A 22,491-nucleotide genomic window follows, 5' to 3' on the forward strand; every position below is an offset into this window, starting at 1 on the left:
CTGTTCTGCTTTCTTTAAAATGTCTCAACTATATTTTTAGAAATAAGCAGGGGATAAATTATCAATAAATAAATCAAATAGGATTTGGAGTCTTGAGATACATATACAAATTCATATGATTTAAAAAAAAATTGTGGTAAAATATACACAACATAAAATTGACCATCTTAACCATTTTTAAGTGTAGAGTGGCAGTTAAGTACATTCATATTGTTGTGCAACCATCATCACCATCCTCTTCCAGAACACTTTTCATCTTGCAAAGCTGAAACTCTCTACCCATTAAATAACTCCACATTCCTCTCTCCTCCCAACTCTTGGCAACCAAGGAGTCTGTGAACTTGACTACTCTAGGTACCACATATAAATGAAATCATACAGTATTGGGCCTTTTGTGTTGGCTTATTTCACTTACTGAAATGTCCTCAAAGTTCATCCATGTTGTAGTATATCAGAATCTTCTTCCTTTCAAAGGCTGAAAAATATGCCATTTTAAAATATATTTTGTTAATCCATGCATCTGGGGGACACTTAGGTTGCTTCCACCTTTTGGTTACTGTGACTCATACTACAATGAACCAGGACCCTTGAACAGGGTCTTGAAGACCCTCCCTGCTTTCAGTCCTTTTGGATATATACGTAGGAGTGGAATTGTTGGATCCTCTAGTTAATTCTTCTAATTTTTGAGGGAACCGTCATACCGTTTTCCATAGTGGCTGTACCATTTTACATTTTCACCAATAGTACATCAGGTTCCAATTTTCCCATAGCCTTGCCAACACTTGTTAGTTTGGTAATAGCCATCCTAATAGGTGTGAGATGGCATCTCATTGTTTTAATTTGTATTTCCTAATGAGTAGTGATGTTGAGCAATTTTTTGGTGGTTATTGATCTTCTTTGTAGAATAGCTATTCAAGTCCTTTGCCCATTTTTCAAATTGGTTTGTTTGGTTTTGTTTGTTTGATTGGGCTATAGGAGTCTTATATATTCTGGATATTGACCACTTATCAGATGTTTTGCAAATATTTTCTTTCCATTTCATGGGTCGCCTTTCTACTCTGTTGTGTCTTTCATCTGGCTTTTAAATTAGGAAATACTAAGAATCTGCTTAAATAAAATGAGTATCATAAAAATAAGCTTCAATATATTAGGAGCAGTGAAAAGCAGGGACAGTGCAGAAAATAGCGAGGAAATGAAGCTGAAGAGAAGGTGTAGACAGAAGAGTTACAGAGAAAGAGAAAGGCAGCACAAAAGTATGTAGTCCTTAACATTTGTGTCATATTTATATTCCATTTAGTTATTCAGTTAAGTTTTAATTTTGCCATCTCTTGCCTTCAGTAATATTCATTCAATCAAAAAAGCATGTCATGAGTATCTACAACTATGGCAGTGATTGCATTCAAGAGGCTTTTATTTTGTTAAGAGGTTAAGTAAGACAGATATTAAAAATTAAGGTGGAATGAAGTGCAATACTAGAACTATTGTGAAGACAGAGCCTAAGAGGAACAATTTTCACTGCGTGCCTTGCAGCATAAGCAGTTCTGCTAGCTCTGAATGAGCGTCTAGTTTCTTTTGGTGGCTTTCCTGATACTTCTGACCACTTCTCCTGTACAGGGCATTCTACCAGGAGATGAAATTTCTGAAGTAGAAAATCCATGGCTATTCCAATTTAGGCTGAAAGTCAAAAATGACAAAATATTTTAAAACCATCAGTAATAAAATTCAAATTCTTGACCAAAATGTAACTTTGTAATTCAAGACCATGATGGTTCAATTTAGCAGAGGTTCCTATCTTCATCTTCTCTCCCTCCCCCAATGATTTTACAAATATTTAGTGTTTCTTGGCTGTTTCCTCTTTTTATTTTGGTGTTTCTGTTGAAATGAACTTTAGTACCTAGCTTTTCTATTTGTCAGTGTGGTCTGTGGTGGAGGAAATCACAAGTGTGGCTGAGTGTGGGAGGCTGACTCTTGTCATTGTTGGGGAGTTTATAGGAAGTAACTAGACTAAGGTTATATTTTTAACTGACTTTTTCCTAGGGCATCACAGACTCCAGCATTGCTGGCTACCAGGAGGTAGGCTGTTTTAAAATATTCTTTTAAGTGAGGTAATTTTGTATGTTAACATGTTACTTTAACTTGTAGATTTAAAGAAATTTCACACCCTAAACTAAATGGCAGGACCTATAACAAATGTTTTTCATCAAACATTTTTCAGTGAGACAGTTACCATTGTAATGGAATTGCATTACAAAACTTAAGTTTCTTTATATGTGTAGTGTCACTAGTCCCAAATTACAGCTGTCAAGAACCTTTCAAAGCATTTAGGAACTTTGTAGTCCCTCAAGATAAATTTTTGTTATATTCCATTTAATAAGCACCCCCATTCACTGCTTTTACTCTTGTATTTAAAAAAAAACACCAAGTTTAATAACAGTGATTTTCTTTCTAGTGTTAAACAGTTAGTGCAAAATACCTTCTTTTTAAAAATATAATATACTGTAATCAATACTGCCTCTGTAAAAATTCTGCCCAGGATTCACCACAATAACTAAAAGAAAAGTTATCACTTTTTGAAATTACTAAATCAAGTATCAAAGAGTATTGTTAAATGATGCAGTATTACAAGTACTTTCTCACCTGCTACTGATCTTGACTTCTTTATGGAAAGACCAGAAACAGATGAAACAAATCCATGAAAACTGAGCTATGTCCATTGGCCACATACAATTATAGCAACAAGATATTTGGCTGCCTCCATCTATAATCAGGCTTAACACCTAGGTCTGTAGCCAAAGTGACTTCAGGGTCTTTGGAAACTGTCTTAGCATCTGCTTTGGCCTGAAGCTGAGATGGGAACGTCTCCATAGGCTGATAACTGAGATCCGAGTTGGCATTTCCAGGGACAAGTAGGGCCGTCTGGCCCACCTGACTGTATTCTCCTCTAGTCTATCCAGAAAGGTCAAGGTGTCTAAGGAGCCAGCCAAAGGGCCCAGCTGGTCGTCCCACCCAACCTTTGTGGCTACATATCATGGAAGTCCTGGAGAGGAACAGGGATGCCAGCACCATTCTGATTTTTCTGTCAATTCTGACTTAAAAACAGGGAAATGCCAGTCACCAGTTACTATGGATTTGTCTTCAGTGTCAAGAAATTGTGGCTATGACAGTTTCATGAGAAAATACTGTATGATATAAAATACCTAACTACCTTTTACTTTATTCTCCCTTCCTTTACTTTATTCTGCCTTAACCAAGTTACCAAAAAGTTTTTCACATTGTGAATGATAGGAAACTATGATTTCCAATCTTTCTTTTTATAGGGTTTTCATTAATGTTCACAGATAATTACTGGTGAGGATTTCCTGCAGAAGCAGAGAAATCTTAGAAGTCAACTTTCACCCTACAGTACTACATTCCAATATTGGAAATTAGCTGAATGATTATGGGTAATTTTGCATAGTTTCAAACTTTTAGCCCTAAGAACTTGAGGGCTTTGAAATTGCCTCCTATCCTAGTATAACCAAGCAGAAGACTGCTAATGTTCAAAACAAGTTGAAAGACAAGACTTTCAATTTGTTAAATTTAATGGACAAAGTCCTTATGAGCAGGCAAATCGGCAAGTTAAATTTTTTTTTTCCAGCTTTAGTTTTAGGGCCACTAGCTCTCTTTAATGAACCTGGCACAAAGTTATATTAATAGGCTCACTGTATTAGAGCAGCTGAGAGAAAGAGTTATAAATTAAAAATTTATAACTCTTTCTTCAGATACAAAAAAGCACAATGATAATCCATCTTCTTCATAAATTAATGACAAAGCCATAATAACTAATACAGTTATTTTAACAGGTGCTAAATAGAAATACTTCTTATCTCCTATACACCTATGTTAATTAAAAGTCTCCCATGAATAGAAAGTTATAACTGTCTCTCTTCAAGTTTGTCTGTATCACATAAACAGTGATCAGTTTTGGGCAATTCATTCAAAGCTGCCTGTCTCTGCTGAGTGGTCTTCACAAATCTGAGCAGATTGATGATGGCAGCAGGTGTCACTCCAGGTATACGACTAGCAGCCCCAATCTATGAATTAAAACCACAAGAGAAACAAAGTGAGCTGTGTTAAATCAAATCAACTTCATTTTCCTCCCAATGACAATTTGTATATTATAGTTTATAAAATATTTTCAAAACTATTATCTTAATGTGTTTTCAAAGTACAAACCAGGAAAACTGAGGCTTAGCAAAATTAAAATGACTTGTCGAAGACCACATAACTAACAGATGTTTAGAGTGCCTAATTTTTCTTTTCATTAAACTAACATAACGTCCCCAGCAGTGTACTGGGCAGCACCCTATAATTAATCTCAATATTTCTGCAGTGTATTTTTACAGCAAAACGTATGACTATTAACTCTAAGTGGTATAGAGACTAAATAGCCTCATGTCAGTTCAGGTCAGTTTTGCCACCAAATGAGTCTGTAGCAAACATTTATCGGAACGTTTTTTATTTTAGAATTGTGGATAGGGTTGTGAAACTTAATGACCTTTGCTGTCCAACTGAACTTTCTGTGATAATGGAAATTTTCTATGCCATTTGACTGTAATAATGCACTGTCCAACATGATAGCCACTAGCCATATGTGACTACTGAGCACTAAAAATGTGGCTCGTATGACTGAAGAGTTGAACTTTTAGTTTTATTTAATTTTAATTAATGTATGTGGTCTGGCTAGCGGTCATAATCCAGGTCAGTGAAGCCTATAACTATCCATAAAGACATAACCCAAAATGAATAGTATATATAGTTATAAAATTTAAAGCCTGTTTGTAAGGTTCCCATTATGACTATTGCTAAGAACACCATATTATATTGATGAAATCACTTCTCCCTTAAAAAAAAAAAATCAATAAAAATTTTTTTACAGACCAGATTTTTGTTAAATGTTCCTTTATGTTATGAATGACTACTAAAAAAGTAAAATAAAATCCACTGCCCATTAACTATCAGACACCACCAATTTTTAAGTACAACTCAGTTTCAGAGATGTTAAAATGTGTCTTAGAATCAATAAATACGGCATATCAGTCTTTAAATATTTCTTAGAAGTGTAATACTACACACTATATAATGAAGTTTTTTATGTATACAGACGTGCAAGTGTGTACGCATGCATGCACACATGCGTGTACACACATGCTAAAGAATGGGTGGGGAACTTCTTTGGCTCCCCTTTCTCCTAGTAGCTCCCAAGACAACACTCTAGAACCCCTAGAGTGGGATCTAAGTAATGGTTGGAAAAACCACTGGATTATACATAATCAACCCAAATCCTGACCTCTACTTATTTATTTAGACTAACCTTTTTCATTTTTCATAAAAACATACTGACATGTAACATACAAAGAAATATTGAAAAGAGGTTAAATTTTTTATGATGAAATATTATAAAACATTAGTTATGTGGCCATTATAAATCCAGGTTTAAAAAATTAAAGCACTGGCTCTTACTTTATAACCTGTTCCTATCTACTGCCTGTTATCTTACCGTCTGTGGGCGACAGAAATGTAGCTTCTCTCGAACTTCACATGACAAAGACACATCCTTGAGACTCAAATAATCTAGGTCTTTTGGCAGCTGGAGAGCTTCATCTCGCTGAACACTCTTTATTTCTTGTTGCTGATGGAACAACACTGATTCATAAGCAGCTGGTGAACAAAATTATGATACTCAGATTATATTAACAACTTACATTTTTATAGCTTTTTATCATTTACAAAGATATGCAAAAGTGCATAATTATCTCATTCAACACTTATCTCAATACCATGAGATAGGTGGGGTCGGTATTCCCTTTTGCAGATGAGGAAATTGAAGCTAAAATAAAGGGAGTGAATATCTTACATATTAACTACAACATTCTGTCTGGTAGTTTATTGCATGTCCTTTTCATTTCAAAAATCTGGAAAATTAAAAGTTAAGAAAAGAAACTGTTGTCCCTCTCAGTGCAAATTTTAGTGAACATCCCTCCATAGGCTATGGGTTTGAATTGGAACATTCTAAAGACAGGATATTTCTTCAAGAAAATGGTTTTCTGAACTATGTCCATATAAAACTGTAATTTTAAAAAGATTAAAGCTTCTTAGAAGATAACACAATTTAAATAATTTACGGTTTTATTCAGAAATGATGTTACAGAGATAATTCAGCAATTATTTTGTAATTAAAGCATTCTTTTCTTAGAAAAATAAATTCAAACCTGTTTTAAAACCTAAATTAAGGTGGTCATTCCATCCTATTCAAGAAAGTGAGTCTTCCCTAAAGGTTTTGGTAACACCTGCTTCCATCACTTGACTAGCAGCCAGAAAATCTCAGCTCTGAGCCTGCATCTACCAATGAATTATCCTCTGTGGGCACATGTTATCCCTCTGGACCTCACCGTCTTTATCTAGAAAATGTAAGGGACCTAGATGACTTCTGATGGTCTTTCTGGCAACAAAGGACAATTGTGAAGTGCACAGGCCTTCCAGTCAGACAACCTTAGTTCAAATCCCAGCTCTGCCAGCAGTTGTGACCTTGGGCAAGTTACCACTTACCTGTAAAATTAAAATAATAATGCTAATACCTATCCTTCACAGGACAGTTCTGAGTATCAAATGAAATAATGCATGTAAAGGACTTAATACAACATTGTCATATAATAATTTAGTACCACAAATTGTAATTTAATTTTATGACTCATGAATAGACTCATCGGGGATCACGGAATAGAAATGAGGAGGTAATATATATGTTAAAGATATATTTTATCTTTTAAATATGTATACAGCAAAACATGTAAGATACTACAAAGAATCTGAAATTGATTTCTGCTTTCAAGAAACTTGTCTAGTGGAGTATCCATATCTGCGTAGTAATTTGAAAACCACTGATATGTATTACAATTTAACCTAGTGTGGTTTCTTGAATTAGAGCCTTTATCTACTAACAAGTTAAGATAATTATTCTGGATTATTCTAACCTGAACCTTGTGATTTACTGTACAAACTAAATTGTAAACCAAGTTTAAAATACAGAATTTAGTCACTTTTTCACAGGTGCTAAGAGCCTAAATATTCAATAAAGTAATTTTTACCCAAGAGAGACATGATGATGTTGAAATAAATGGTCAACATTACTTCTTATACATTAGTATACTACTAGGGTCTGGTCATTTCGAAAAATGATTCTAGAGTCTGGGTGGGTTTCCTTTTGTTGCTAGGTTTTTGTTAACTTGCATGGTGGGGATGGTAGGGAGCACTTGGATATATATGCAGCTATAAATGCAGCCAAAGCATGGCAAAGTGACAGACATCTCTGGAACTGAAAGAAAATGCCAGTGCTAGGAGGAATGCAGTATTCTTACCACCTCAAAGTCCTCAAAGTCCTTTCCTCTTTGAATAGTACATCATCATCCAACTTCTACCCTTCTCCCTCTCTCATTGTGTTCCCTGCTTTTCTCCACATAATTTTCACCCCAGGAAAAAACATCTATCAAAATACAGAAGCTGATATTATTTTCAGTATTTTTATGTTTGAAATTTTTCACAATGAAAAACATTTTTTTTTAAAAAAGGCACTGCAACTGCAAATCATCTGTGGCTTTGATTGTCAAGACACTGACCCAGAGCATATACCATGTGTTACAATGTACTGGGAAAACTGGATTTTTTTGCCCAATATAAAATAAGTATCTGTTAATGGTAAATTATATTGTCAAAGCCAAAGATAGTATTGTTTTCCTCATTATTAGAACATTAGATGGGAAAACTGTAAAAAGAAAGCTCAAGGAAAAATAAGGTTTTTTTTTATTTTACTTTTAAAATTTTTTCTTTTCTCCCTTTTTTATTATCATTATAACCATGTTAAAGTGTACAATTCTGTGGTATTAAGTACATTCACAATGTTGTGCAACCGTCATCACTGTCTATTCCAGAATTTTTTCATCAACCCAAATGAACTCCTCATACCCATTAAGCAGGCATTCCCCATTTCCCCCTCCACCCAGCTTCTGGCAACTATTAATCAATCTGTTTTCTGTCCCTGTAATTTGCCTATTCTGGATATTTCACATAAATGAACTCATACAATATGTGGCCTTTTGTGTTTGGCTTCTGTCACTAACCATAATGTTTCAAGGTTCACCCATGTTGTAGCATGTTGTACCATGTATCAGTACTTCATTTTTTATTTTTATTTATTTTTTATTAGTTTCAGGTGTACAAAACAACATAGTGATTAGACATTTACGCCCCTCACAAAGTGATAACCCCCCCAGTCTACTACCCCTCTGACATCATACATAGCTGTTACAATACCATTAACTATATTCCCTATGCTGTACTTTAAAATCCTGTGACAATACACACACACACATGCATATTTAATTATAGTTGACATTCAATATTATTCTACTTCAGCTTCAGGTGTACGGCGCAGTGGTCAGGCATCTGCACAATCTATGAAGTGATACCCCCCACCCCCCAAGTCCAATACCCATGTGGCTCCCTACATGATCTTTATAACATCATTGATTATATTCCCCCATACTTTATTTTACATCCCCGTGCCTCTCGCCCTCCCTAGCCTACCCCTTCCCTTAGTTTTTTTTTTTAAAGGAGAACTTTACAGTAGCACTTCCCAAACTTGAAATGTGCACACAAATCACCTAGGAATCTTGTTAAAATGCAGATGCTCACTCTGTGGGTCTGGGGTAGAGCCTGAGATTCTGCATTTCTAACAAGCTCCCATGTGTGGCAATGCCCCTAGCCTGGGAACCCCACTCTGAGTAGCACCCAGCCTAAAACCATGCTGGTCCTATGGTAATTAAAAATGGCTTTTTTGATATAGAACTCAATGGATCTGCTGTCCATTCATAATTTTTTCAAATGGAAAAGAGAGTATATAGGAATCTTAAGTTAAAAAAGTATTTGTTACCTTCTATTTTCAGTCTTTCAGCTAGCTCTCTACATTTAGTGTACTTCCCCAAGTGTTCTGGAACAGCCTTGGCCAACAACTCCATGTGAACTTCCTCGTACTTCAGAACATCTAGAGCTCTACAAACACATAAAAAATTCATTAACACAGGGGTCCATATCACATAAGGCAGATAAAGAACAAGATTCCTTGGACATAATAATCTCAGAACAAATAATATCAAGATACTCCTAATTCTTTCCAAATACAGTGAGCAAATGCAGCAGCATCTACAACACAGTAGGACCCCTATAAGATGAGTGTGTGATTCTCCCCAACCCCCTTCCTTTATCCTGACAAATAAGTTGTTGGCAAAGGTTGCACTGCTATAATCCATTTGTCCTCCCTTTCTTATAAGGACAGAATATAATCTGATAAGGGCTTGACAGAATTCATTCCTCCCGAATGAAAAGACCTGAATTAAAAAGGAAAGCATTTGGCCAAATTACTTAAAAAAAAAAAAAAAAAAAAAATCACCTTAACAAAATGGCTACTCAGGATTAGTTTGGTAAAAATATAAAACTGATAGCCTCCTTTTTCATATTTTTATCACCAATTAGTATTTTAAACTGAGTTGAAAATGATCACTTCCCCTACTCTCACTATGACCTCAATACATATTAATCATATTTAATGCAATTCTAATTATATTAATTTGAAATAGTGCAATACTTGATCAAAACAGCATAATGTTATAAATTCTTTGTACAAAGTTTGAAATAATGTGAACCCTTCTAAATTTAAACAAACAAACAGCTGGAAAACTGAGTGAATTACAATTATAAGCTATGTTTATGTTATTACCATCTCTCAGTGAATCCTGCCGCCATTCCTGTGAGAGATCCTCTGGTTTGGTGACTACTGAGCAGGTTCTCTAATACTTACTGTTACTATCATTAAAAATCTGCTTACTATCCTCTCACAGAGGGGCCAGAGATTTGGGAAACTCCCACGAAAATCAAAACTTGGGAACAGAAATTGTAAAACACCATCATGAGATGAAAGCCAAACAAGGATCTATTATTTGGGAGGCTATTAATTGGGAGACAGCATTTGCAAAGATTAGAGATAATAAAAAGCAGCATTAAAATGGGTATACCACTAAGTCCACAAAAATCCCTCATAAGGAAAATAAGGGTTAAAAAACAGGAAAAATATACTGGAAAAATATACGATCAATACCCCCCTACCCCCATATGAGCTTCTAAGCTACAATAATTTCAGATTTATGCCTTCTGTGTACTCCCCTCATTAGCTCACTTTTTTTTTTAATAAGAAAAATCAGCAATGAAATATGCAGACTTTTTATGCAAGGTCCCGACACATATCTCTGAAGCAAAAATTTCTATATTAATGTCATTTAGACTCAGAGTCCATATAACCTGAATGATAAAACAAGGACAAAAAAAGCCTCCTAAAATGTAACAAGGGACACATCAAATAAGTCCAAAGAATTTATAACACTGCTTAATCAAAGAAGTTTCCTTGCTATATAGCTCACAAACAAGAGGAGACCAACCCAACTGTTCCATGCCTGTAAAAGAAAGCAGAGAACTATATGCTATATGTCTTGGTTCGTACCCTCCAAATCTTAGCAAAGCCAGAACTCAGTGGGAGCCACAGAGAAATTACATAAAAAGTAAAAATAATAATTTAGAATCATAAATATTTTTAATACTGAATAAGTTACATCTAAAGGATTTTGAAAAGAAGCCAAAAATAAGCTTCATTTAAAACGTGTAGGTAGGGAGTCTAAAGGTAATATCTCTCTGAAATGACCTCATTTGTCTGTAAAAAGTGAGAAAGGTTTATATTAAAAATGTTTACCTGAGAGGCACACTTTTACCCATACTTATAGAAGCCTCTGGGATTAACTTTTTCCATTTAGAACTTGAAAACTCAATGGATTTTAGCACGGAAATGCCTTCTTCTAAAGACGACTTCATCCAAGAAGCTCTCTCGTATCGTTGTTGGGACACACAGCCCGCTTCCTTATACCCTAGAAAAGGGAAGGACAGAATATAATGAGAGGTTTGAAAGAAGAGCAAATCTGGTTGCCAGACTCAGTGAAGAGTTACCTCGAAATGTGAGTCTGCTGTCCGCATTATCAGGGCGCAGTGACAAACGGAACTCTGCTCGGCTGGTGAACATTCGGTATGGTTCGTTGGTGCCCATTGTGGTGAGGTCATCAATCAAGACTCCTATGTAGCCTTCTGTTCTGCTTATGACAAAAGGAGGCTTGTGTCTGACCCGAAGACTTGCATTGATTCCAGCTATCACACCCTATAAGAGGACTGAAATGTTTAAAAGGCCATTATGAACCGCACAAAGAGCTATGCTACTCAGAACACTACCTGGAAATAGAGGTAGAAAATGTGATCCTATTTCAGAATATGGGTAATGTGCCACTTTACACTGCAATGATTCAGTTTTCAAAATATATTCCGGAAAGGCCAAGATGGGCTAATCTTTTTTTAAAAATCCACCTGTAAAACTTTTCTAGCCTTTTCCCACTTACAAGTAAAAATATAACTTCCCACTTAAAAGGAATAATATAATTTTCAATAAAGTTATGTTAAAAGAGTAATAAAACCACAAGTCTCTTTTTAAAAATCCTATTGTATACAGTAGCCATTTCCATATACCCTGAAACAGAAATGTCTTCTATTACAGTTATGAGTTATATCTAAGACCTATATAATTATCATAACAAACACCAGCTAAATAGTCCCTTTCTGTTTATTAACGATTGAACAAACTCTTACTTGAGCTGCAGCTTCCTCATAACCAGTAGTACCATTTATCTGCCCAGCGAAGAAGAGACGTTGCACCAAATGAGTCTCGAGAGAAGGAGCGATCTGACGGGGGTCTAAGTAATCATACTGAACACCATAGCCTGACCAAAGAACAAATGGTACAAAATAAGGAAACAAGGAACTGGATTTGCCTCAAGGTAGAGAAGGAAAGATGATCATTAAATGCTCTTCAAAATCAAGGATTATTTTAAATGTTGGGCTTTGTCTTCTGAGGCTCTAAGCAAACATGACTGTAGCTAAGATCTCCTCACTGTCTGCTAAGGAGATGCTGGGCTCACACTGAAGGGCAGCTGTGATTCTCTTTACCTGGATGGATCATTTTAGCTTTCTCCAAGCCTCTGATGCATGTGATCATTTTCTCTTGTAATTCAGCTGGTAGCGTCACAGATAACCCTTGGGGATAGATGAGGTCAGAATCCATTCCTTCAGGTTCCAACCAAACCTGATGTACACGATTTGGAAAACGTAAAACCTTTGATTCAATGGAGGGACAGTATCTAGAACAGGACATTGAAATAAAGAAATTTAATGAAACAAACAAAAGAGGGTTGACATCATTCCTTAAAATAATTGAGCAGTGACGTTTTGTCCTTACCGAGGTCCTCTTGTAGTTTCCTTAATGTGACTATTAAGGTGAAGGTTCTCAAGGACAATCTCATCTACTTTAGGGTTGGTGTGAGTCAAGTAACATGGCAGCTGATCTTCTGGCTAAAACACAGGAACTCATTATAACAGTGCCTTTCTACTAGTTTACCTCTTATTCAAATAAATTGCACACATAATATGCACTTACTTTTATAGACATTAAACGTATTCATAATGCTGAGTATTACTTACGAAGTATTCTTGCCAAAAACAACCCAAAAGATGAACCTAAATCTGAGCAAGCCTCTAGATCTATCAGTTTACAGAAAATATAGAGGATATAGAAACATGTTTGAGGCACCAGAGGGATAAAATCACACAAATCTGAAATGTGGGATCTAGAGAATAAATGAGTATTTCTTTCACATACAAATGTCAGGGGAAAAAAGAGGGAGAACTGTCATAAGACACGGCACCCAATGCAATGTATAAAACTTACTGCTTCCTGCTTCAAATACAACACCTACAAAAGCATTTAAAATAGACTAAACATTTTAAATATTTTAAAACAAGTGTATAAAAACAACAAGTGAAAATTGAACACTAAATATTGGATGACCTTAAGAAACTGTTTTGCTGGGTGTGATAATGGTATTGTGGTTGATTTTATAAGTGAAATGATGTGATGTCTGGTACTGTTGCTTTAAAACTCAGCAAAAATAAAGTGTTGAGGAAAGATAAAACAAGAATGCCAAAAATGCTATTTATTGAAGCTAGGTGATGGACACATAGATTCATTATACTATTTTTTCTACTCTCTGTAAACTTAAATTTTTATAATAAGCAGTTTAAAAAATATATACTAAAAAAGTATCATAATTTACACAAAGCAAAAATATAAAAGTGATTTTTCAAAATAACAGAATATTTGGAGTCATTCATCAGGATAACATTCACCAGAAACTAGAACCTCAATTATTAGTCCTCAGTTCTAAACACACAATATACTTTTTGTTTTATATTCAAAAGATAGATAAAAGTAGCCTGTACTCTTCAAAGCATCATGAAAGACTGAGGAACTGTTTCAAATTAAAGAGAAATGATAGATGCAATATATGATCTTAGATTGGAAAAAAAAGGTTGCTATAAGAAGCAATATTGGGACTCAGCAAAATCTGACTATGGACTTTATATTAGATAACTGTACTATATCAATGTTAAATTCCCTGAATTTCATCACTGCGTTGAAGTTATAAGAGGATGTTTTTGTGTTTAGTTGAGATACAGATTGAAGTATTTAGAGGTAAAGGGTCATAATCTCTGCAATTTACTCTCATGTTTCAGGAAAAAAAGGAGTAAGAATAAACATGTATACTACTGTTTTGTAATACGAGAAAGATAAATATGATAAAATATTAACAATGGGTGAATTTCAAAGGCTTATAGGAGATTGTTTTAATAGTCTTGCAACTTTTCTGTAGGTCTGAGATTGTTTCAAAAAGCTTAAGTAGGCAAAGTTATTGAAGTAATGAAATTTAAGAACTTAGGGGAAAACACCCAATTAACCAAATTAGCTAATCTTTTAAAGATCACTTTTTTGCACCCTAATAATGATGTAAAGTGAATTGCTATCGAAAATAAAGGAAAAGAAAGAACGAAAGAGAGGGAGGTAAGAAGGAAGGGAGAAGAATGGGGAAGAGGAAGAAGGAAGGGGAAGGGGGAAGAGAATGGAAAATAAAAAGAAAAGAGTTTGGCTATATCCTGCTGTGAATAGCTAATATTAGCTGTGAAGCCAGATTTTCATAAATTATCTTACCTTAATCCACACAGTTTCATTAAGAAAGCTGAATGGTATGGATGGATTATCTGGTGTCTGCTGGTTCAGAATGCTGAAATTAATGGACTCTTTGGCAATTCGGGGTGGAGTTCCAGTCTTCAATCTTCCCACCACAAACCCCAACTTCTCTAGCGTCTGAGCCAACCCTACAGAAGGCTGATCTCCTAAACGTCCTGCTGGATGCATCTCCAATCCAATTACAATCATGCCTCTCAAAAACGTCCCAGTAGTCAGAATCACGCTGTCCGCATATACTTTGCTTCCATCCGCTAAAGGATAAGAGAGTAAAAATCGTATTCTAATTGTTACCACGGATCAAATTGGAATGTTACTATTTTACATTAGAACTACAGAAAAACTTTGTCTTTAGAAACTTGAGAAATAATTTTAGATGAGTAAGAAGACTATATGTTATCAAGCTCAAGAATCCAAGAAAGTTGGGAAAACATAATGTGCTATCAACAATTCATATGTTCCTAAAATCACACCAACACTCAACAATGATTAAATCATTTTTAAATTAATTAACTTTAGACTTCTGGTTAAATACGACAGACTATTTCACATGATTCCTTCTCCCTGCTAAAACTCCAAGAAAATGAAATAAAGGGGGCAAAAAAGGTATAGTAATGGGAAAGAACTTGTCAAAAGGTGAGACATTTCAAAATATTTTTGGAAAATAAAAAGTGGTTGGAAGAGTAATAATTGATTTAGCAGAGGGGACAGCTAAACTATTGGGTTATGACCTCTGATCTAAAAGTATCTGAAATGTGTCCTCTTTAAAGATGGGAAGAGGATTATACAGAGAAGACTATAACTCAAGAGTCTGAAGAGAACACACCAATGAGGATGAACTAATTTGCCCTACAAAGGCTGAGAAATTAGAGAACTGAGAATGAGAACTGAGGAACATAGGAATGAAGCTTGGGGCTAAAATTAAGGAAGTATTAATTGCAATCTATGTATAAAGGTTTTATCTGCAGACAGACCTACCTTATAAGAAAATTTAGGTTTATTCTTTGGGTAATGGGAGTCACTATTTAATGGGTTACAGAGTTTCAGTTAGGAGGATGAAAAAGTTCTGGAAATAGTGTGACAGATGTACAACACTGTAGGTGTACTGAATAGCACTAAATTATACAAATAAAAATAACTAAAATGGCAAATTTTATATTATGTATATCCTACCATAATAAAAAATTGTATTATGGAGCCTATAAAATATAGACAGGATAAAAAAAAAGCATTCAAAGATACTAAATTAAGTAACAGAAGTATAAATAATTTAAAGGTATAAGGATTTGGACAATAAAGTTAAGGAATTCTCCGAAGAAAATATGGCAAAAATGACAAAAAATAAAAATAGAAGAAACCTAAAAGATTAATCCAGGAAAGGACAGGAGTTACAGAAAGATAGCATGGAGAAATAATAGAAGAAAATACCCCAGAAATCAAGGACACAGACTTCTAGTTTAAGGACACGTAATACTTCACTACAATGAATCAATGAAGACCACAGCAAGGGACATCATTTTAAAATTTCAGAACACCAGATATAAGATCACAGAAGCTTTCAAACGATTTTAAGTCAATATGCATTGAGCTTCTTCACAGCAAAATTGGAAGCTAAAAGATGGTGGAGCGAGACTGTCAAAATTCTCAGGAAAAATTACTTAAACTAAAATTCTATTCTCAGCCAAATTAAGAGTCAAGTTTAAGAATAATATACTTTCAGATATGCAAGAACTCAAAAAACCTATCTCCCATGCATCTTTTCTTAGGAAGCTACTGGGAGACACGCTCCAGCACAACAAGGTAGTAAGAAAGAGACAGACTAGAATCCCAGGAAACAAGGAATGATGTAACACAGCAAAGCAGTGAAAGAAAGTCTCAAAATGACATCTGTGCAGAAAGCCTAGATAGAAATTGTCCTGCTCATAGCAGATGGGTTGTGGAAGTTGTTATTTTTGGTAATAAGCAAAACAAGCAGCAAAGGAAAACAAGCAAAATAAGCAGCAAAGGAAAAACAAGAACTGATAGATTATTTGAGCATTGAGAAAAAGAATTTTTTCTGATGAAAAAGTTGAACAGGTACACAGGTAAAATAAGCAAATAAAAATTAACCCAAGGCAAAATAAAGAGTTACATGAAAGAAAACAAACATAATACTCTAGTTGGATCTGCAGTGAACAATATTTTATCATAATAATATAAACACTATCACCCAAACTTTGTAGTATAATTATATGGGGAGGATAGAGGGAAGGAAAGTAGGGGATTAAAGAGAGCCACCATAAAAAAAGTTAACAGATAATGTTTAAGACTGATAACTTAGGAAGTTAAAATATAAGCATACTGTTTAGAAATATTAAGTACAGCTCAGAAGTGACAGCTAAAAAAGCTGAAGCAGTTAGGTAGAGGGTATACAGACCTAACATACAGAGATAACTGTTTATCCAGACAAACTTAAATTCTATTTGATTTTTGTAAAAATTACATGCATGTGTTATTTTGATTAAAATTTAATACAGAACTCTTTTAAATAAAAAACATATAATCTCATAAAATATGAATTTAAAAAATTTAAAGTCAGAACTAGGAAAAATAAAAAATACAACAGAAAGACCAAGAGAAAAAGACACAATTATGTAGGCTATAAGTTCCGACACTAAGACAGTAAAGATGAGCCCATAATCTGACTAAGCCTCACAAAGGCCAATGAAAGAATTGTTTTTATACAGTTTTCCTCATCCATGAACACACAAAAATTTCCTAGAATAAGCAAAACATCTCCACTCTAAAGTAACTTGCTTATATGAAGTTTGATACTGTCATCATCGTCTATAACTAGTACATACCCAAAACAACACCACTGGCACGGCATTTCCCAGTGTGCTCAGGTTCTGGTTCTGTAAGAATAAGATCTTCTACAGCTCCCTCTTGAACAGTAAGCAGCGGTGTAGTTAAGATTTCTTTCTATCAAAAGAGAATGCAAGTTGAAACAACAGTTAAACAATCACTACAGTCATCCCTGTTTTTATGCCCTATTCTTACCTGCATGTTCTGCTTATAGAGCTTCCTATCAATTTGAGCTCTCAGACCCCAAACAGCTGGTCCCTTACGCCGGTTTAATACTTTGTAATGCACACCAGACTGGTCACAGATTCGAGAACACAGGCCATCCAAAGCATCAACTTCCCTCATTAAATGCCCCTTTCCGATGCCGCCAAAGGAAGGATTACAGGACATCTGACCTAAAGAAAACAGACAGAAAGAAAATAAATACATGAGCACTTTGCACCAGTGGGTGTTTAACAGGGAAATGTCGGTACAAGTGTCTAGAATCATCTCGTGATAAAAAATAAAAAACTTGAAACAAACACTTAAAATAAAATTTCAAAAGTTCCAGTGGGATGCAAGAGTTACTCAGGGAACTCTGGAAGGCAAACCATTGCATGTAGTTTCCTTGCAATCTTTTCCTTGATGTATATTTTCACGATTTCACTAGGTTTTTTTCCTTTAAAATGTAGTTTTGAAATCCTTATCTCATGAAACCATCCAAATCAAACATACTTTTAAGAAGTCCCCCAGCAATAGTTCACTGTCATAAACAATTATGCCTTCCATAAATACCATCTGCTGTTTTGTGTTTGTTTATTTTGTAGAAATAATTAAATAAACTTCCTCAAAGTACAAACCATATTTTATACCTTCTCTTTAAATTCCCCTAGTCTTATTCGGAGGTCTAAACTCATGTGGTTACCTCAAGGGTTTTTATGGGAGGTGGAAGGGTGGGACAGCTATGCCAACATCTGCAGGTGCACTGCAGCCACCATCGAGCCCTCCAAAAGTGTTTGTAGTCTCCATAGGAAGACTAAGTAGTGCCGTGATTAGGAGCATGGGTTAGGAGTTAGTGAGAGATCTAGCTCTATTGCTAGATCTATCACTTATAATCTCTGTGATTTTGGCAAGTTATCTAATTTTCTGTACCTCGGATTGCCTACTGTAAAAACAGGGATGATAGCTGTAGATTATTTCCTTCCTTTGACATAGAATCACCATTTCATTGAAGTAAGCAGTCTCCTCTACGAGGCTCTGTGTTTAGGGACTATGACCTGAACTCAGTTTAGGGGCAGGTCTTGAATGATCTAAAGTAATCATGGTAATCCCGTTCCTACTTGCCAGTATCTGATTTAAGGGTGGAAAATAAGTTCTGAGGGGTTAATCTGTTGGGGAGGCGGTCTCTAGGACAGGTTTGTTTTTCTTCCTCTTTAAAGAGGTACAAGAAGAAAAAAAAAACCTTCCTCTGCTGAAAGTTGTCATATCTGAATGTGACACCGGGAACTACTACAGCTATTTTGCAATCATGAGGATAGCTGGCGTGAAGATACTCCAAGAGTGGCGCAATGGGGAAGTGGAAGGAATTTGAATCCTTGGATACTGTGACAATGCTGAATTAACCAACCTTAAAGCTACTCTACCTGCAGACTTGCTGTTAGAAAAGAAGTGTCTGGAATAAAATACGCAATAAAGAACATTTAGTAATAACTGTTTCATTTCCCAAGTCAGTGTAAAATAGTCTTTGCTTCTGATCTTCACTTTTTAAAACAATCATATAATTTCTTTGAATTGGTTTTTATATTTATTTTAATCATTACATAATTTTCCTTCACCAGCACCATTAAAAAATTCTGATTATTTTCTCAAATGTGTAAAAAATATCCTTACATGGATATCTTAGAAAAGTGCTCCAGTGTATAAACTCAATAAGCATAAACAGTAAATATTTAGTCTATCACTGAGTTTATATGAAAGCAACAGATTTGCACTCCTGAGTTTCTAAGTCAACTTATTATTTCACATATAAATGTTAAACTATTTTATAAAAGAAATACAAAAAACAAGAAGTACAGAGAATACTGTAATTAATTCCCAATTATTGACTCAGGTCCAATCTTACGTCTTTTATACCCATTTCCCTCTCTCCTACACATCATATCAACTCTAAATATTTCAGACAAGGACTTTTTTGTTTAGAAACACACACACAATACCTTAATCACACCTGAAACATTTGAATTGTTTGTTAATGAATAAGTAACCAAAATATAAACTGGAAGTGTGGGACAACATCACTAAGCCTGATTTTTTTTCTATTACTCTGTACCACTCTTAAGTAATCCTCTTCCAATCTTTAAAGAGGACACATTTCAGATACTTTTAGATCAGAGGTCATAACCCAATAGTTTGACTGTGATGTTTTGCTTGGTACACATAAGGCTTTTGTTAAAAATAAACAAAACAATGAATAGGAATATATCTTCCAACTCACCACTATTGCCAGCACTCTGTGCTGTTTTACATCCACTTAGCCTCCGACATTTAAATTGTGTGTCTGGCTCCTACACCATCACTTTTAGATACTGCTACTATCTAAAACAGCTTTATATATCAGTTAATTTTTTTAAAATCTCTGCATCCCTCTAATTTCTGACATTTTCTCAAACTCTGATCCTCAGCAATGAGTCTCCTCAATACACAAGGGGAAAAAACCCCTAAAAAATTAACAATAAATTATTGAAATTCCACCACTTTCTCATGTCATTAAACTAGACAACTTCTAGGCACTTTATTGAATTAGTGTACTATGTTATAGTGTACCTACACATAAAATTTACATTTGTGAAAGTCAAGTGCAAAGAAATCCTCATCTTTTCAAACTGCTGAAAACTTTTTCTCAAAGAAATACGTGTATCAATGTTGAGCCCCTCTCCTTATTGGCATAAAAGCTGAACATGTCACTCTCTTTTATTTAGCGCTCAAAATTTTTCTCAACATAAAACTGCAGGATGCTAGCATTCATTTCCAATTATTTGGAGTTGGAATAAGCTCTTTTGGTCATCTATGCTCTTAAATAGAGGCTACTAACATCCTAAGTGTGGTACCAGTAGTTGGGGTGGGCAGTGGCAGTAGAAATGTATAAATCAAGTACATTTTTCACTCTACTGAAGAATTTAAGTCAGCTATATAGGAAGCTTATGGTAAAACAAGTTAACATCTGACCATTTAATATGGGCCAGGCACTATTCCAGATGAGTTGCATGCATTTTCTGACTTAAACTTGACAGCAACAGGATGAAGTTGGTACTATGATTTCTATTTCATAGAGAAAGAAACTGAGGCTTAGATAAATTGTCCATTGTCCAAGGGTCACACAGATAGTATACCAGTGGAGCCTGGCTTAAAAGTTCAGAATGTCTAACAACTCTTTGAAGGACAACATTCTCCATGAAATACATAGGTGATACATATACAATCAACACGCTCAGAAGGCTTGTCTCTTGTTGTGAAATGCAAAAAACAGTTTGCCAAAAAAACATTATCTCCCAGGTTAGTATAAAGATTTCTGTCTCTGACTTCACTATTGCCAGATGATATGACTGAATCACTACCAGATACTTCTTGCATTCTGTATTCTTATAGAAGTTCAACTTTCTAAGCCAAAGCTCTTTCTAAGGCCAAGTAGAAATACTTGATACTCCACTATATCAAATTGCCTTAAAAAATGAGACTTTGATTTTAAGATAGAATTGTTATTCACTAAGCTCAGCTGTAAGAGTTATTAAAATATCTCTGAATGTACTGATTTAAAAACTTAGATCATATTTTGTTGAGAACAAGAATATGGGTTTTAATGGGAATCCCTTTATCCCTGGCAGAAATACATTACTTATACTATATAATGATCATCTTAGTTCAAAAAATACTTTTTTGTTCATTAGATTTTTGTTATTATTGTTGAAAGGTACTACAATAAGCAATACTGTATAATGAGCAAAGTGTAATCTTTCGGGTAATCATATAGCCCCCCCTTCAAAAGAAAAGGACTTCAGTATACTGATATGTGATTTATTAACAATTTGAATATAACAGCTAATACAGTTAATATTTTAAGTACTGTTTACTCTTAAGCAAAATGCAGGAGGAAAGACATAGGCACGCATAATTTACAAGATACTGTTTTAGCTAGCATCTATCATGATGTAAGAGAGCGGCCTTGCTTTAAATTATGGTCGTCCAACCGTTAATTAAGGGCAAAACTAGTACTGTCGAGTCCTAATCTCAAAACTGGGGAACAAACATCCTGTAGAAACATGGAACAAAAGATGGCATCGTTCTTCAAAAGGGCTTCACAAAATCTCATTAAACTTTTAATAAACTTTCAGTAATGTTAATTCACTCTTTATCCAAAGCAACAAGCTATGGTAGTAAAGGGTACATGGCAACACTGAAATAAGAACTTGTCACCTACTATAGTTAGTAAGTTTAGTTTCCCCCTTTCCTTAGGCACCATCTCCACCTCCCCCAAGCAGCTACTTTTAGCAGCAGCAGCAGAATCCGCGGTCCACAGAATAGCCTAATCCATAGTTCTGGCATGGGCCCGCCTGGCCAGTAAGACAAAAATCAGACTGAAACCACAGACACCTGAATTCTTACTAGCCTTGGGAGAGGGAAGGGGCTGCCCACATCAGGCCCTGGAGGAAAAGGGGATTATTCGCAGATTGCCTACACCAAGCTCCACACCACTTGCACTCCTCACCGATCGTGTCCACGCGGTGCGTAAGTAGCAGAGTCCGGGAACCGCACCGAGCAGCAGCGGCGGCTGCCTCGGTCCCGGCATGTCCTCCGCCGATGACTACCACGTCGAAGTGCGGAGTCCGGGACGCCGCGCTGTCACCGCTAAACCGACCCAACGGAAGGTGTTGTTTGGTGAGAGAAGCTGCAACCCAGCGACCACAACCTCGGAAGGAGAACATGGCTGGAGAAAGGCAGATTCTGACTGTGAACCTAACACAAGCGAGGCGCAAAAATTCAGGATACGACGGGGAAATTTCAGGGCGCAGCCATCTTGCTCTGACGTCACGGCGTAGCACGTCTCCGTCCTGCGTCGCCGCTAATTGGCGGTTTGGCGCGACCTCACTAGTGAAGCGAGACCTGGAAAGGGCGCTAGTGGGGCGGGGGTGTGTGCTTGTTTCTTGGTTTGTGCAAGTTGTCTGATCTTATCTGGCCGTGAACTGGGGTGTCTAACTCTGTCATTTTTTTGTCGTTTTTGGTGAGTTGCAGCCCTAATCTCCAGGTGGCCACCTACGAACAATGATTTTGATCACTTTGCTTTATCAGATATTTTTAATTTTCTGGTGCAATATCACTTTGACTTTTGTTTGTTTATAAAGACTACAGTCTGA

At 35.6% G+C, this 22,491-nt stretch overlaps 1 protein-coding gene across 2 annotated transcripts; it reads right to left on the bottom strand.

The window, feature by feature from the left end:
• Positions 1 to 1,269: 1,269 nt before the first annotated feature.
• On the bottom strand, positions 1,270 to 22,173 carry MTO1 (mitochondrial tRNA translation optimization 1). 2 transcript variants are annotated; one of them, XR_016020270.1, is made up of 13 exons: positions 21,846 to 22,173; positions 17,300 to 17,499; positions 17,104 to 17,221; positions 14,225 to 14,514; positions 12,419 to 12,531; positions 12,130 to 12,320; positions 11,773 to 11,903; positions 11,086 to 11,290; positions 10,835 to 11,006; positions 8,969 to 9,087; positions 5,540 to 5,700; positions 2,638 to 4,073; positions 1,270 to 1,674 (listed from the first exon to the last, which is right to left on the bottom strand). XR_016020270.1 is itself a non-coding variant. In XM_088795604.1 (12 exons), exons 1-12 carry the CDS (start codon positions 22,060 to 22,062, stop codon positions 3,912 to 3,914), a joined length of 2,079 nt encoding a protein of 692 aa, XP_088651730.1. In that variant the 5' UTR covers positions 22,063 to 22,173; the 3' UTR covers positions 1,270 to 3,911. The 2 variants fall into 2 exon arrangements, 1 of the variants encoding a protein (XP_088651730.1); XM_088795604.1 differs by having other exon boundaries at positions 1,270 to 4,073.
• Between the last annotated feature and the right edge of the window lie 318 nt (positions 22,174 to 22,491).

This window comes from Rhinolophus sinicus, chromosome 2 (genome assembly GCF_057876585.1).
Source record: "Rhinolophus sinicus isolate RSI-liver-muscle chromosome 2, RSI-T2T, whole genome shotgun sequence".
NCBI classification, from domain to species: domain Eukaryota; kingdom Metazoa; phylum Chordata; class Mammalia; order Chiroptera; family Rhinolophidae; genus Rhinolophus; species Rhinolophus sinicus.

Coding starts and splice junctions, on each gene's coding strand:
- MTO1 (XM_088795604.1), bottom strand. CDS start 22,062: ATGTTCTCCTTCCGAGGTTGTGGTCGCTGGGTTGCAGCTTCTCTCACC. Junction 11,291..11,772: donor ATGAGGAAGCTGCAGCTCAA/GTAAGAGTTTGT, acceptor GTCCTCTTATAG/GGTGTGATAGCTGGAATCAA. Junction 5,701..8,968: donor TGAAAGACTGAAAATAGAAG/GTAACAAATACT, acceptor TTTGTTCACCAG/CTGCTTATGAATCAGTGTTG.